General features: G+C 45.9%; 5 protein-coding genes across 5 annotated transcripts; 3 read left to right on the top strand and 2 right to left on the bottom strand.

Annotated features, from left to right (window-relative positions):
* Positions 1-1,932: 1,932 nt before the first annotated feature.
* N7446_000037 (uncharacterized protein) lies at positions 1,933-2,265 on the bottom strand (the record flags this gene model as incomplete). The annotated part of the gene is made up of 2 exons (XM_058508804.1): positions 1,933-2,136; positions 2,245-2,265. The coding sequence occupies 2 exons, from the start codon at positions 2,263-2,265 to the stop codon at positions 1,933-1,935; spliced, it is 225 nt and encodes a 74-aa protein (XP_058377783.1).
* Positions 2,266-4,245: 1,980 nt separating this feature from the next.
* On the top strand, positions 4,246-5,151 carry N7446_000036 (uncharacterized protein; the record flags this gene model as incomplete). The annotated part of the gene is made up of 1 exon (XM_058508803.1): positions 4,246-5,151. One exon carries the CDS (start codon positions 4,246-4,248, stop codon positions 5,149-5,151), a length of 906 nt encoding a protein of 301 aa, XP_058377782.1.
* A 1,698-nt stretch (positions 5,152-6,849) lies between these two features.
* Positions 6,850-7,360, top strand: N7446_000035 (uncharacterized protein; the record flags this gene model as incomplete). The annotated part of the gene is made up of 2 exons (XM_058508802.1): positions 6,850-7,063; positions 7,143-7,360. 2 exons carry the CDS (start codon positions 6,850-6,852, stop codon positions 7,358-7,360), a joined length of 432 nt encoding a protein of 143 aa, XP_058377781.1.
* Positions 7,361-8,497: 1,137 nt separating this feature from the next.
* N7446_000034 (FAD/NAD(P)-binding protein) lies at positions 8,498-10,432 on the top strand (the record flags this gene model as incomplete). The annotated part of the gene is made up of 1 exon (XM_058508801.1): positions 8,498-10,432. The coding sequence occupies one exon, from the start codon at positions 8,498-8,500 to the stop codon at positions 10,430-10,432; it is 1,935 nt and encodes a 644-aa protein (XP_058377780.1).
* A 2,241-nt stretch (positions 10,433-12,673) lies between these two features.
* On the bottom strand, positions 12,674-13,009 carry N7446_000033 (uncharacterized protein; the record flags this gene model as incomplete). The annotated part of the gene is made up of 2 exons (XM_058508800.1): positions 12,674-12,903; positions 12,955-13,009. The coding sequence occupies 2 exons, from the start codon at positions 13,007-13,009 to the stop codon at positions 12,674-12,676; spliced, it is 285 nt and encodes a 94-aa protein (XP_058377779.1).
* Between the last annotated feature and the right edge of the window lie 2,175 nt (positions 13,010-15,184).

Genomic DNA, 15,184 nt, shown 5'->3' with positions numbered 1-15,184 from the left:
TGGAATCCCAACTTTCATTCCCTAAGCAAACTGCATCAATCTCAGTCCACTATAGTAACATTGATACGCAATTTCCAAAGTACAGGTTCAACTGAATATAATTTGGGGAGAAACCGAATCAACAAATGGAATAAGGCAATTGACAAATATCTCCGGCCACATTAAGCACAGAACCTTTTAACTTCTGTGCTTTCATGATCAGCTGTCACACATGACCACATATAGTCATTCTTGTCTATTATCACTGCAGCACCCACATAATAGTCGCATATGTCTGGCCTCTTCAGGACTGTGTTGATATCATCCGAGATTGTAGCTCCTAGGATAAGTTGAAACTTGGTTTGCGCTGCCCGGCAGAACATTCTACTCGGAGGCGTGAGTGGTGGTGAGGGAATGTCTTTCAGTGTACTGTAAAAGGCAGGGGAGCCGTGACCTTTATAAAGGTCGGCTAGGGTTTGCTGCATGTCGGTATTCGGGTCACAGATGTGCATGTGGATTTGGTTCTCAGTGATCGAATGCGCAGAGTTGATAGCCAGCGCCTGTTTCTTTGGGTTAGACGCAGTCTGTTGGCCAAAGTTCCACACGTCGATTGCCAGTGCTGGCTGAGATGTTTGCAAATTGAGAATGTTTGGTATCAGTACATTCGTGGAGGCTAATTGGCTATTGACTTTAAGCCAGTAGGCCGAGGAGGTGCTGCCTTTCGGGCATCCACCGTTCTGCAAGCAGGAACAGACTTCTTGGAACCATATCCAACAACCGGAACAACAGTGGTTGTGCTCTCCCGCGCAAGTTGCAGCACAATCTTGTAAGTAAACCTGTGATTCCTTCGCTGATGCACCTGCTGCACACTTTAAACCTGGCGGAGTTACTGGACACTTGTTGTCGCATGAATGATCGCTCCCGTGACATATGCAATTCTTCACATCACCTTTCTGGATCTGATCACTTGTGCAATCGGATTGATGAGTAGATTGACTAGCGGGTAGATCATCGGATTGACCTGCGATCCCTTGAATCAAGGCCAGATACAGTGTGATAATTGCAAATAGTGATTTTGTTCGGGGAAACATGTTAAATGATAGAAGATTAATTCGGGGTATGTCAGAACCAGCTTGAATTGTGAGAGGATTGTTGAGGGTGGGAAGTACGTAGTATGTAAAGTGCTTGGAGCAAAGAGTGGGAACACATTAAATACATGATCATTTAGGCAGAAAAGACATCCACTTGCCATTTACGATATCCCATGCCTATGGTAAGGATCATACAATGTTTCGCTTGATTTGATAACTATGCGAAGAAAGACAATGTGTGACTTCATTACACGACTGGAACATTCTATTGTGATAGAACCTGTTTTTTAATGCTCAGTATAGAACGGATGCGGAAGTCTGCCGTTAGAATTAATAAGGCCGTCGGCCTGGGGATAGATTTATGCTTCGCGTCGCCACCACAATGGCCATGAATCAAATTCATGGTTCATATTTCGTATAATAATGACCACTTGATGTATCATCGATAAAAATTACCTAGTTAGGTAGAGCTTCTCCGAACTGAGGCGGCTCATTGTTTTCGACCTCCTTGTTGATCAATCTCGAAATATCATATGCATGTTGAAAGATAGATAGAAAGAGCCATGAACATACAAAGGTACCTGATTAAGTACGGTTCAAGCTCATTCTGTATCTCAAATGCTAGTTTACATCGTAAAAAAGAAGGGCCATCTCCAAATGCGAAGGAAAAGCACACGGTCGCTCATCCGCTCCAAATTCGAAATCGAATATTAAACAAAGAAGCCCAAGTCGACGGTCGCCTTAAGAAATGACAGCCATGAAAGCGGAGCCGAAAAGCAGAGCAATCAGTCCAAGACCAGACTTCGAAACCGGCAGGTTCACAACGGCGGCATTGTGGGTCGAGGTAGTGGTAGAGCCGGTGCTAGTACTGGTGCTCGTGCCGATTGAGGTAGACTTGGGAGCCAATGGCAGTTGCAGTTGCGTTCTGGGCGGCATTACAGAAAACATTGTAGTTGCCACTCTTGCTGGTGAGACAGGTCTGGAGTTTCTTGACATCCTGTCCCTGGGCGAGACAGTAGATTCCGCAGTCATTGTTGTACTTGTGGGTTGTCGCGTCCCCGCAGCACTGTGTCATAGCATTGGTAATGTTAGCACGAACAACGGCGGCGCAGGCCGCATCCGTTGAGGGAGTTTGCTAGGCGCTACCGCCGCAGGCGGTGCTGGTTGAGCTGACGGAGGTGGTTGTGGTGGACATTTTGTATGGTTGTTATGGTTGTTATGGTTTGACTGTGTGGTTGCTTATATAGCCAAGAAGTAAAAAGGAAAGCGAGGGGATGGCGACGGAAATAAAGGGAGGTGAGAAGATACGTGATAAATTCGTGCGCATTTCACTATCCCTATCTCGGTATGATATTGATGGCTTCTCATCAAACAATCCCGTGTCAAGCCCCGTCTAATATTACTACCTGATAGTGGGTCATCATAGTAACCTCCAATTCCCCGAATAGTCTACCTTGGTTTCGGCTTTGAGATCTTTGCTGGTGCAGATCTATTTGGGTCTATAATCGAGCCCTTAGGCCTTCATGCTTTAAGCCTAGTCACAAGGTAGATATAAATACCCACTCAAAAGACGAAATCAAATGTTTGTGCTCTACTCCCCCTGTATGTATGAGTTTCATATTGTAGAAACTTGTGGGATATTCAAATACAACCTAAGTGTCAAAGGCTTTGGGCTCGATTCCTCGGGAATCTATGGGTTCAAGGGATGGCTTACAGATACTAGTCAAATGTTCTTTCCCACTGCCCCACTACAATTTGACCCGGCAACCAACCCACCGTTTTATTTTTCTTCCTACACCTCCCCTATTGCTCCGATTGTAATGAAAATTGCTGCAAAAATTAGCGAAACGGCGCAGCTTACTGCTATACAAAGGTCAGCTATTGTATCTGCTCATAAGAGCGGTATCTCGCAGGTGAAATTAGCTAATAACTTTGGGTGCTCTCGGCGTACAATCTACAATACGCTAAAACGCTATTTAGAAGACAACACCCTCGAAAATCGTGAGAAAAGCGGCCGTCCCGTAATTATTAGTGAGCGCGCTTGCTCTTACCTCTATTTATAAGCACGTCGGCATCTATTTTGGACCTATAAACAGCTAAGTGCTGCTACAGCTCAGAATCCGTCACCCTCCACTATACGTCGAATTTTAAAGCGATTCGGACTCGGAAAACGGCGATCGAAATAGAAAATACCAATTAAGCCTCCTCTAGCAAGGAAGAGGCTAAAATTTGCGCGAAAATAGCCACGCTAGAGCTTCTAATCGTGGATCTTCTCGGACGAGTGTTCGGTGCAACGAACCTCGAACTTTAGACCACAATAGTGCTTTCGTACGACCTCGGAGGGCCTTCGAAAAGATCTTGTGAATGCTAAGGCTCACGTAAAAGTCATTTCATAAATGGTTTAGGCCGGAATTTAGCTAGGGGGTCGAACAGACCTAATTATTATAGAAAGAGACGAGGACTCGCGTTCGGGGAGGGGCTATACTACGAAGTCGTATATTTCGACGCTCGAAAAACCAATCTACACCCCTAATTTAGTATTTCAGCAAGATAACGCGAGGATTTATCTAGCGAAGGACACGAAAGAGTGGTTTGAAACTCACGGAGTATACGTCGAGGATTGGCCCGCGCACTCACCCGATTTGAACCCAATTGAACCGGTATGGCGCTGGTTAAAAGTGAAGCTTTTTGCATTATTTCCGGAGCTTATTGACCAAGGAAGGTCGGAAGCAGACTAGCTTTATTTTAAAAAATGCCTGGTGGAAGCATGGAACGCATTAGATTAGTCGAAGATAGATGCGCTAATATTGAGCATGGGAAGACGTCTAAAGGCAGTACGCAAGGCTAAGGGGTATTATACAAAATATTAAGCGAAAATTTTATTGTGCTATATACAGTGTAAGTGATATATATATTTTACATGAGGACCCGAAAAAGTGGAGTGGGAAGGAACTTTTGGTAGGGGATGTATGTTCACTGCATAGACATATTGAAATATCCAAGATAACAGTAAGGTGAGCAAATTGCTTATGCATCTCATGTGAGGCCCGAAGCACACACCGCCACTCAACCCCTCCAAATTGCTTTCTCTTCCCATTCATCCTAGGCGCTCATTTCTTCAATCAAAGACAAAGCCAGTAACAGTGGAGCCCAGGTATCCATAAATCCTAAATCAATGGCCACAACACCACGTGTTCTCGTTTTCGGTGCAGCGGGAGATGTTGGCTCTGCGGCGGCCCTTCAAGCTCACCAGGAAAGTGCGAAGGTCTTCCTGGCCATGCGGAACATCGCAAAATCTATTCCGAACTTGGACGACATCTCTCTCGAAAAGATTCAAGCAGATCTCACTAAGCCTGAGACAGTCAAAGCCGCTGTTAATGAGACTGGCGCAAAAGTGGTCTTTATTTACGCTGTGTTTGGGACCGACGATGGCATGCGACCTGGCCTGCTGGCGCTCAAAGAAGCCGGTGTCGAGTCTGTTGTTCTGTTGAGTAGCTTCACCGTTGATGGTAACCCCCGGGATGTGTCGCCTACCGATTTTATTGCTTGGCATCACGCACAGGTAGAAATCGCGTTGGAGGATATATTTGGGGTCGAAAACTTTACCGCCATCCGACCGGCCTATTTCGCAAGCAATATATTTCAACACAAGCGTGGCATCAGGAAGGGCTTGGTCGAGTTGCCCAACCCGGAGGCCCAATTTGACTGGATTTCCCCATCGGATATCGGACGTGTGTGTGGAACTATACTGGCGCATGGCACTGCACAGCATATCGTGGGGCTGGTTGGGGCGGAGAAAATGGCATTAAAGGACGCTATAGCCGTGATTAGTGGAATTCTGGGGACGCACGTCGAGATCCATAAAATTGGGGCAGATCAAGCTCTGCAGAATTTGTTGAGAACAGGGGTTCCCCCTCCTGTGGCTAGTTGGATGATACATGATGTTATGCAGAATGCAGGCGCATCCTTCCATGCGACTGGGTTTGAGGAAGCTGTTGGAAATATTCAAAAGTACACTGGAAAGCACCCGGTCAAGTTTCAGCATTGGGTAGAGGAAAACAAAAACAAGTTTCAGGAATGAGAAACACATTGTCTATAGGCCTAATCATTGATAGAAACATAAATTAGCAATATGATGACTCTGGAAATCATACAAATTCACTTTGAACCAAACAAAACCAAGCGCCTATCGACCACAAACAATGTCCCTAGAGCGATAAAGAGATAAGTGATAACATAATGATTTAACAGTTCTTAGCAATCTTGTCCAGTTGATATGTGTAATAAGCCGCATTCAGCTAGGAATGTATGAAAGAGAGCTGCGGCTAATTTTATGGAGCTCTTGACAGATAGACCCATATATTCGCCCGGATTATGGGGAGCTCTGTTATACTGTCTACCTAATCCACTTAGCATTGGCATTTCAAACAATCCAAATGGGCAAATTTACCTTATCTAGTTTCTTGGCTTAACGTAAGGTAAGACTGGCCATGTTCATAAGGCCGGGAATGATAAGATGTCGCCGCTATCTTCCTATTGCCCTTTATTTTCGGTATTGTCGTGCTGACAGTGGCTGACCGTCAACCACTAGCAATTGAAAGATAACGTTTCCAGCGTCATAATTACCATTCTGATGTCTCTCCGCACTTGATGAGGAACGGTTGGGGTGCATTTTCAGAGGATTTAAACTCTTGTCAACCCTTTGCGCAAGGTCTTTCCCCAGAGGCTAAAAAAAGCCTCTTTCGACGACCTGTGAGAGATATGATGCAATACAAACCGGCTCACATGGATTCTGAAGCGTGAGATTAGAGCAATTCTGTTACAAAGTTCTTCAGACCGTTCTTGAAGGCATTCACGGCACCAGGTGAGGTTTTGCATACACCAAAGGTTCTCCACGAAGCTTCCCACGAAGCAGACATGGCGCAGGTTTTAGCCGACCCACAAGAAGAAAGAACTCGCTATAAATGCCAAGAGTCTTGGAATACGGTGCAAATTGTTTCTCCGACATATTGTTGCACTAGATCAGCTACGGGGTTAATTGCATTCCTGTTCAACGAAATTTCCACTACAGCTATGTAAATATGAGACCTATTGTTTAGTAGTAACTAGATCTCGACACTATACTTTCCAGCATGTAGTATTGCGTTTTTGTCATCGGGCATGACAACTTGCAGTTCTTGGATCTAGACCGTGGTTATGACACATAAGTGGGTTTAGCTGCAGTGAGCTCAGTATTTTTCCTGCCATCTTGGTGGGGCAGGCTCTCAGTTAGGAAAATGGTCTTCGTCTTACGAACACGAAAGTGATTTGGGGTCGCTCTTGTATGGGGAAGGCCATCTTTTCACCGGATTGAGCGGATATTGCGGATTAAGAGTGAAGCCCCACAGGCTGAAATTATTCCTGCATGTTTCTGGCGATTATCATTGCCACTAAGCTGAAAAAAGCACGCGGGAAGCCTCATGGCTTGCAGGCTAACTGTCAATGGGTGATTCGGCCCCACAGGTGTTTCATACCGCTGACGGGAAGATCTCAAGTGGGCCCGATGACCGAAAGTTAGCCCACACACACGAACTTAATCTGATCAGAGGGACACTGGATGAAGAAATCCCTCACTTAAATTCCACTTGTTGGTCTTATAATATTCCCCGATGTCGAATAGCGAAGTGTTGCCAAAAAGCAGTGAAAAACCACCGTGGTTTACTTTCCCGAGAATCGGAATTGCCATTGCGACCCTGCATCCCAACTCATATCGTATTCATAGTTCAAAATTTCTGCAAACATGTCCGACATCTCGAAGTTTGATGAGCTGCACAAGGACCTCTTTGAAGAGGGAGTCAAGGTGCGGAGAGCAGTCCTTGGGGACGAGTATGTCAACAATGCGTTGCAAAATGCCACACCCTTCACGATGCCCGGACAACAGCTCATCACGGAATGGGCATGGGGTACTATCTGGCAACGCCCGGGGCTAGACCGAAAGCAGCGCAGCCTTCTGAGTAAGTCAATTTTCCGCTTGGTTTGGTGATTGACAGCGAGAGCCCGAGATTGCTAATATCTACCGGTGATACTCTGCAGATATTGGAATCATCATTGCCCAGAAAGCATGGCTTGAGCTCGCCTTGCACACCCGTGGTGCTATAAACAACGGTCTTTCAGAGATAGAAATCAGAGAGGCTGTTCTGCAGGCAACAGTCTACTGTGGCACCCCTGCTGGTGTCGAGGCAATGATGGTGACTGAGAAAACCATAAATGAGATGATAGAGAAAGGCGAATACAAGCGTCCGGAGGCCTGATTTGGTATGGATGGAGACATCGCTTCTCGTTGTTTTAAGATGAAAATGACAAGTAGCTTGGAATATTTGTATCATGCCGGTGCTTGGTTCTCATTTAATGCTCCCATACGAAGGACAGACCATCTATTTGGATACATGGCATTGATACAAATAAAAAAGGAAACTCTCAAGTCTCAATCCTACTCAGACTCCCATCTAGCCGCATTCATTTGTGAAAAAGAACCAGAGTTTTTTGCGATTATAAAATATAGAGGTCTGTTGCCATCAACCCGTCATGACTATTCAACTTACTCTACCAATTAGCCTATCGGAATCAGTAGCCACATGTCCCATTGTGAGGGAGTTGGGATCATCAATTCGCTTGTAGCTCGTTGTTCGGATGCTAAGAATATTCCTCAACCACGCTCTGTCCAATAATTCGTCTTCATATTCCTGTAGAATACTGAGCTGCATATGAAATTCGGACCACCGGAAATTTCTCAGCGTCACATAGTTACCTTTGATCTGCGCTGCTGATGCCCGCACTGTCATAGCTCGTATGCAAGGTCACTATCTGCATGCAAGGTCATCGTTTAGTAGCCTCATATATTATTCTTCTTGCAAAACAGAATCCACTTTTTGTCCTAGTGCAAAAGAAATGCGGGCCGAAAAACAAGATTCGGCATCGGGTTTCGTGGCTCTCTTACCCTAAAGGTAGATTGAAAGAGTGTGGATCCCGATCACTGCATCGAGATCTTCAATTCTCTAACACTCACGACGTCCATTTGCCCGAAGCCGGGCGGGCTTTCGAGGTGTTTCATCGTCAGAAGAGCCTAGTTGATGCTCATACTGTGGACTATTGGTCCGTAACGCTGCACGTGTGAATCATGAAAGGCACCGCTCGTCACGGTGGCGTTTTAATGGCGAGATCAACGATGTCAGCTCATGAAAAGGCTCAATTGAGGGCCTGATGTACTGACAGAATATAAAAGGGGCTTGGGATTCCTCTGCATTATACGTAACAACTTTCCAAAGGCCTTTTCTGAGAAGACTCAGGCATACGAAGAGTATAAGCGCTAAGATTGGAAACCTACTTCTGCTGTCTTTGTTGAAAAGTCCTACTTCGTCATATTTATCTTTCCTGAAACCAAAATCACAATGCCTTCCGCCATTCAATCTACTGAGGTGCATACCCATGTTGCCATTGTCGGTGCTGGACCTCGAGGAACTAGCGCTCTGGAGCGTCTTTGCGCCTCAGCACCGGAGTTCCTTGCCCCAGCAGCACGACTGACGGTCCATATCGTTGATCCATCGCCTCCAGGTGCGGGTCGTGTATGGCGTACAGAGCAGTCGGATGAACTTCTGATGAACACCGTCACATCCCAGGTGACCCTGTTCACTGATGACAGCATTGTCTGCGCAGGCCCAATCCGTCCAGGGCCAAGTCTCTACAACTGGGCTGCCGACAAGATCCCTGGCATTGGGCCTGATGATTATGGAACCCGTGCTCAGTACGGACAATATCTTGAATGGATCTTCCAAGAGACTGTGCGACAAGCACCACCCCAAGTGCAAATTGAGGTTCATTCTGCTTTTGCTGTCCGCTTGGACGACACATGCTATGGCCAGCAAACGCTCAAGCTGTCGAATGGCCGCACCCTTTCTAGCCTCGCAGCTGTCATTCTTGCACAGGGTCACGTCTCCCTGCTTCCGGACATTGAACAACTGAAACTCAATGCTTACGCAGAGCTGAATGGTCTCCATCATATTCCACCCTCGAACCCGGCAGATGTTGATCTGTCTGTTATTGCTCCTGGAGAGCAGGTTTTTCTGCGTGGTCTTGGTCTCAACTTCTTCGACTACATGGCTTTGTTAACAACATCCCGCGGTGGTAGCTTCTCAGAGACTCCTAACGGCTTGAAATATCACCCATCGGGCAATGAGCCTCGGATGATTGCGGGATCTCGTCGTGGCATTCCATACCACTCCCGTGGTGATAACGGCAAAGGGGCATATGGCCGCCACATGCCCCTCGTCTTCACTGAAGAAGTCATCAATGCTTTCCGCAAGCATTCTGCTGCTGGACAAGCGCCTGACTTCCTCCAGGATATCTGGCCTCTTGTCTCCAAAGAAGTGGAAACCGTTTATTACTTGGCTCTACTGAGGCGTGATGGGTCGGAACAAACCGACTTCCAGAAGAGGTTCCTAGAAACTGAGCCAAACAGTCCACAGGAAGCGCAAGTTCTTCATGAGTTTGGTATTTCAAAAGAGAAGCGGTGGTCCTGGGACCGTATCCAGCGTCCACAGGGTGACCGGGTTTTCAATACGACCACTCAATGGCGTGAGTGGTTGATCGACTACCTTCGCGAAGATGCCAAGGAGGCCGCACTTGGAAATTTGAACGGTCCACTAAAGGCAGCTTTGGATGTGATGCGCGATCTGCGAAACGAACTGCGACTCATCGTAGATCACAATGGATTGACCGGTACTTCTCATCGGAAGCACCTCGATCGCTGGTACACACCGCTCAACGCCTATGTGTCAATTGGACCTCCCCGCAAACGTATTGAGCAAATGATTGCGCTCATGGAAGCGGGAGTTTTGGAAGTCCTGGGTCCCCATCCCCAGGTAAAGGCCCAGGAGGAGGCCTGGCTAGTCCACTCGCCCGAGGTGCCAGGCGAGCCAATCCGGGTTACAACATTGATCGAAGCCCGCTTGCCAGAGCCGACACTCCGCAACACGGGGGATGAGCTTCTTTCTCATTTGTTCAAAACGGGTCAATGCCGCGCTCACACTATTGACGGATACGAGACTGGTGGTCTCGATGTGACTGGGAGCCCATACCATCTCATTGACACCCATGGCCGTGTGCACCCAAAGCGCTTTGCTGTCGGTGTTCCAACTGAAGGAGTCCACTGGGTGACCGCTGCTGGTGCCAGACCAGGTGTGAACTCCGTCACACTTTGTGACACTGATGCCATTGCCCGCGCTGCTCTTAACGCAGCAGCTATCGAGGCGAAGATTACTCAAGCTGACATTGACGTGAAGACATTTCCTTATGTTGAGGTTGCCGAGCTCCGTGTCCATGCTTGAAGTATAAGAGTATTATGGTCACGCTGTGCGAAGAAAAATAGATTGGGATATATTGATTAAAGTGATGAAGAAAGTGAGGGTATCAGGAATATGCTGGAATGGAAAGGAAGAATGTAAATCGCCACAAATTTTGGATTTGATGTTTCTATGTGTTTGCAGCTCAAAATGAATGTTTGAATTTTAAGAGATAACAATATTTCAAAAATACTATATCATGAAATGGGGATGGCACGATGGCAGTCTACAGTATGATAGCAGACTATTTGATATCAACAAAGAGCATACAACCAACCCACTCCCCCAATCGGCAGGAGATGTAGAGTGGCTTCGTAACTTGATACTGTGTCAAGAAGTCAAAAAGCCGAAGAGAAAGCAGTCATATTGTGGTGCATGAACGGCCTATTCCTGTAGGGTAAACTAAGCTGAATATGGTCCCAGGCATTCTGTGCTACTGCCACTGGTGTCACCACTACAATGCCTTATTTTCTTGAGAATATAGATCGGCATATCAAATGTGTTAAAATTACACGATGAATGACGCTACGGAAGCATGTACGTCAAGGCCAGCGAGGTTGTTTTAGCCTGATCTCTCTTCAATGAGAGAGAGATCCCATTTAATGGAGAGCATTTCTCCTGAACTATTCTCTATATAGCAGGTTTAATGCTGATCAATAGATTCATGGTTGGCGGAGCAGGCATTTCATGCCTGGAGAAGCCATGAATCACAAAATGTCCTGCCGCTCAATCATATTATCAATGGAATCTAAATTTGTAGTAATGCACAATTATTATGTAGACGTGTAGATCAATAGAAACAATAACCGAGGGTCATGCCAATCCAAACCGTGAAGTTCAGAATAATGCTGAAGTTCTACTTAAAACTGTTTTAAGAGACCATGGATATAGAAAGAGTGCTCAAGGAATAATTTCGGAATAACTTCTCCCGGTGGACCCTCAAGCTAATGAACTAGTCAGTCTTCATCTCTGCACTTGCTCCCTCATCCCCTTAATTTGAATAACTCATTTCAAAGTGCCAACTGAAGCTTATTTCATCGTAAACATACTATTATGCTACAGGTTCCCCAAACTGGTTTTTATCCAGGGCATGAGGCATCATGTGGTGAAAGCTAGATTCGAGCCTGGAATCAACAAGTCATCAGCTGGAGAAATGACACGTGAGATCCGTCGGAGCTTTCATCAAGTCTCGAGGCATCAATGAAACAATCCATTATGTTATGCATTTCTTCATTATGTAGCCAAGAAAGTGGGTCACAATGGCGTAGCTAAAGTCCAATATATCCACAATGTAACTGTAGAACAAAGATGCATCTTGCCGGCCCGAATTCGCTGTCCTTCCCGGTAGATCAGGAGGCTAGTCGCCACATCGACATTAGCTTGGCTATATAAGCACCAGTTTCCTCTGCATTTGGGGTTGCCTTAAAATTCTATGAACCCATACTACCGAACCATTGAAGTGCGCTATCTCTTTGACAAGTTCCCTCAAATCGAATCATCATGATGGACCAAGATAGCTTGGCCCTCGAAAGGCGAAGGGAGCGCAACAGGATAGCACAGCGCAAACATCGTACATTGTCTACTCCACCAACATTGAATCATAACTAACAGAAATAGGTGAGAATGCGAAGACAGAAACCAAGAGATCACGACTACTAGAAGACCATAGCAGATCGAGTGTGAAGCCATACTCGGAGAAATATCGCCCAGCGATATCAACCAGCCAACGCAGCTGTATGCCTCCTGTGAGCCATTGCCAAGAGGATCTGCCTTCGTCAGCTTTGTTCGGACCGAGCCATACATCAAACAAAGCCGATAGCCTGTCCACGGAAACTTTGTTCTCCAACGAGCCGTCTTTAGCGCAAAGCCCCGAATGCAGGGACCTCTACTTGGCATCTTCTAGTTTGCCACTTGAGGATCGACTCCAATTCGGCCCCTGTACATGCATCATGGATCCAAATCCTTCCGCGAGCCCGAGCAAACGTAAGAGACCTGTTGTCAATACACTCATGCATACCTCATAGCTCACCAGCCTCACCAGCCTTTCATACTACAAATTTATGCGATAGCTGCTATACTTACGCCGAGGAACTTTTAATGGCAGAACAGCAGCAGAGAACCCCTATCACATTGCCCGCAAATACACCCACTCGGCCTGGTGGACGAAGGAGCAATCGCGACGTTATGCCCGATAGTGGAGCAGGGTCGAGAACTTGGACGATGCCCCTACATATCGCTATTACACGAGGTCATTTCGCGGCGGTTCGACTTCTCCTTGATCGCGGCGCTGATCCTAATGCAGTCGACGGAACAGGGTCCACAGCACTTCATGCAGCCGTTCGGGGCGGTCATCACAACATCGTACGTGAGCTGCTTCGGTATAGTGCCAATACAAGCATGGTTGACGCGGCCGGTTGGCTGCCGCTGCATTACGCCGCTGAGACCGGCGACGAACACTGTTTGGGGATCTTACTGCAAGCAGGCGGGGCATGAAACTTGACAATTACTTTCAAAGTCTTGGCAGAATGAGGCAATGATATGACGGCTCTCGAAGGCAGCCATGCTTGGCTTGGTTCTATTGGGAATTTGCATAACGTAATTTCAAGCCAAAATGATGGATTAACCTCGAATTATGAGCATTCAGCCACGGAGAAGACTCTACGGGAACCGGAGGGCCGCATCCCAGTCAAGGGGAAATAGCAGGACAGGAGAGTTCCCATCGTGTTGGCAATAGATGAATTCTTCTCTCTAATTGGCATAGTATTCAATGCTGAGTTGAATCCTTCAGCATACGATGAACATTCTAGGCCATGGATTCGCCATGAGATGCGTCGTACTTTGGTTGAAGACGAGCATCAAGGACGGCCCACATTTGAATCCTTGTAACTTTATTGGTTGAAGGTCTCGCCGACCCTTGAAACGGGTATCAATGTGAAATTTTATTCTAACATCCTATCACAACACATACATATCACAGCAAGCTATTCGCAATTGACCTTCCAAGTATTCTATTCGCTATAGAGACACGGGTTAGTACGTTGCCCGGCCCCCAAGGTAGGGGAAGGATAGGAGAATTTGTTCAGAATGTACCGCTAGTGCCTGTTAAAGACTAGTGCTTATACCGGTTGCCAAGACAACGATCATCGCTACGATCATCGCAGGGCTAATTGCCCCAGTGTGTACCTCGCTTGCTCGAAACGGGTGAAGGACGGAAATTTCATCATTCCGAATCCAAGAAACAAAAAAAAGCTTAATAAAATCTGACATGTCCGAAGTGCTCGTGTATGCGGAAAATTGTGATTGGCTCCGTTCCTTCGAAAAAAACAGCTCTAAACGTGTTTCAAAAAGAATCCTAAGATTTAATCTACCTTGTAACTGAGACCATCGTCCAGCCTGACAATCTTAGGTTTTCCGGATGAGTTTAAGCTATTGATATGCCACTGCAATACTTCTTGTGCCATAGGGTATTTGAATTGTTACGTCCCAAATGGGATTTAGCGGAGTAAGTCGATTAGCCTAGGGTTGTGTACTTTTGACAATTCTCATAATCACGAGTGCGCCTATAAAAGGGTATCCATCTAGTAATTACATAGATTACAGGAAATATTGTTTCATTGTTGTAGGAAATGATGAACATGTCGCCCCTCATAAGCACATTTCGAATTTGCCCACACAGCCCCCCGCCCCCACTTGGTTGCACCATTGGTCGTGTTTGAGCCTGTAACTTTACTACTAGAAAGTCTAACCCGCCTAGACACCGAGAGCTTAATGAATGGGGATCTCTTTTCAATTAGCTAAATCCCTACACACGGAAGGCAGACAAATTGATCACACTTCCCATGTCACAGCAAGCCCGAAGTCAGCCCCAATTGAAACACCTGCTTTAACTCCTGCATGCTACTTTAGTTCATGTATCTTATATCTGACAGAACGAAAGAAGCATTGGCCGAGAATTGATGAAAAGCTTCTTTCTTTTCTTTCTTTTCCAGTAAGTTCACTCCATATCCTTCGGGGCTGGTAAACGAACTCTTTGACACCAAAATTACACGCCAAATGTTCCAAGGATCTTAGAGCTTTTCCCATTGTTCTCACTGGGTCATTATTGCATAATAGATTGATGGACCTAACACCTTAGGTTATAACCACGTAGGATTATGGCATCTTCTATTTATAATTGGATGTTCTAGACAAAGCATGAATGATCTAGTCTGTTCGGAAATGATTGTATTATCATATACCTCTTCATCAATCCGGATTTAAGATGATCTAGGATAACAAGTGGCGGCAAGAGCACGGAACCGCGGAATAAGTGAACCAAGACATTTAGAAAATTCCCCACCGCCGAAACCAGCGGTGGTCGAGGCTTGTCGAGACTTATTCTATCCCACCAGCACGTAGTGCAAAAATAGGTGTAATAATGATTGAATTAAATGCTAGAAATGACTATCTTATAAATGAAATCTGTAACAAAAATCCATTAAATAATGTTGCACAAGTGTCTTCTCCTACAGATGATCTTGTCGTGGTAGTAGGTGATGCCAGCGGCATCGCGGTTCTCCTTTTGATTGCGCGAGCTATACTGGAGAGGTCCTACATGTATTGCAAAAATTACAAAGATAAGACTTGTGGTTAAAATTGAATATCTATATATATTTATAACTACGACTAGTTTTCAGGGCTCCACCTTCCAATATAATCTATTCCAGTAAGACCAGCTGTGAAATGCCATTCTCTGCT

Source organism: Penicillium canescens, assembly GCF_028828765.1.
Source record: "Penicillium canescens strain IBT 15451 chromosome Unknown utg000001l_segment0_segment0, whole genome shotgun sequence".
Classification (NCBI taxonomy): domain Eukaryota; kingdom Fungi; phylum Ascomycota; class Eurotiomycetes; order Eurotiales; family Aspergillaceae; genus Penicillium; species Penicillium canescens.
Note: the sequence above shows the minus strand (reverse complement) of the source record. Positions and strands in the feature narration are given on the sequence as shown.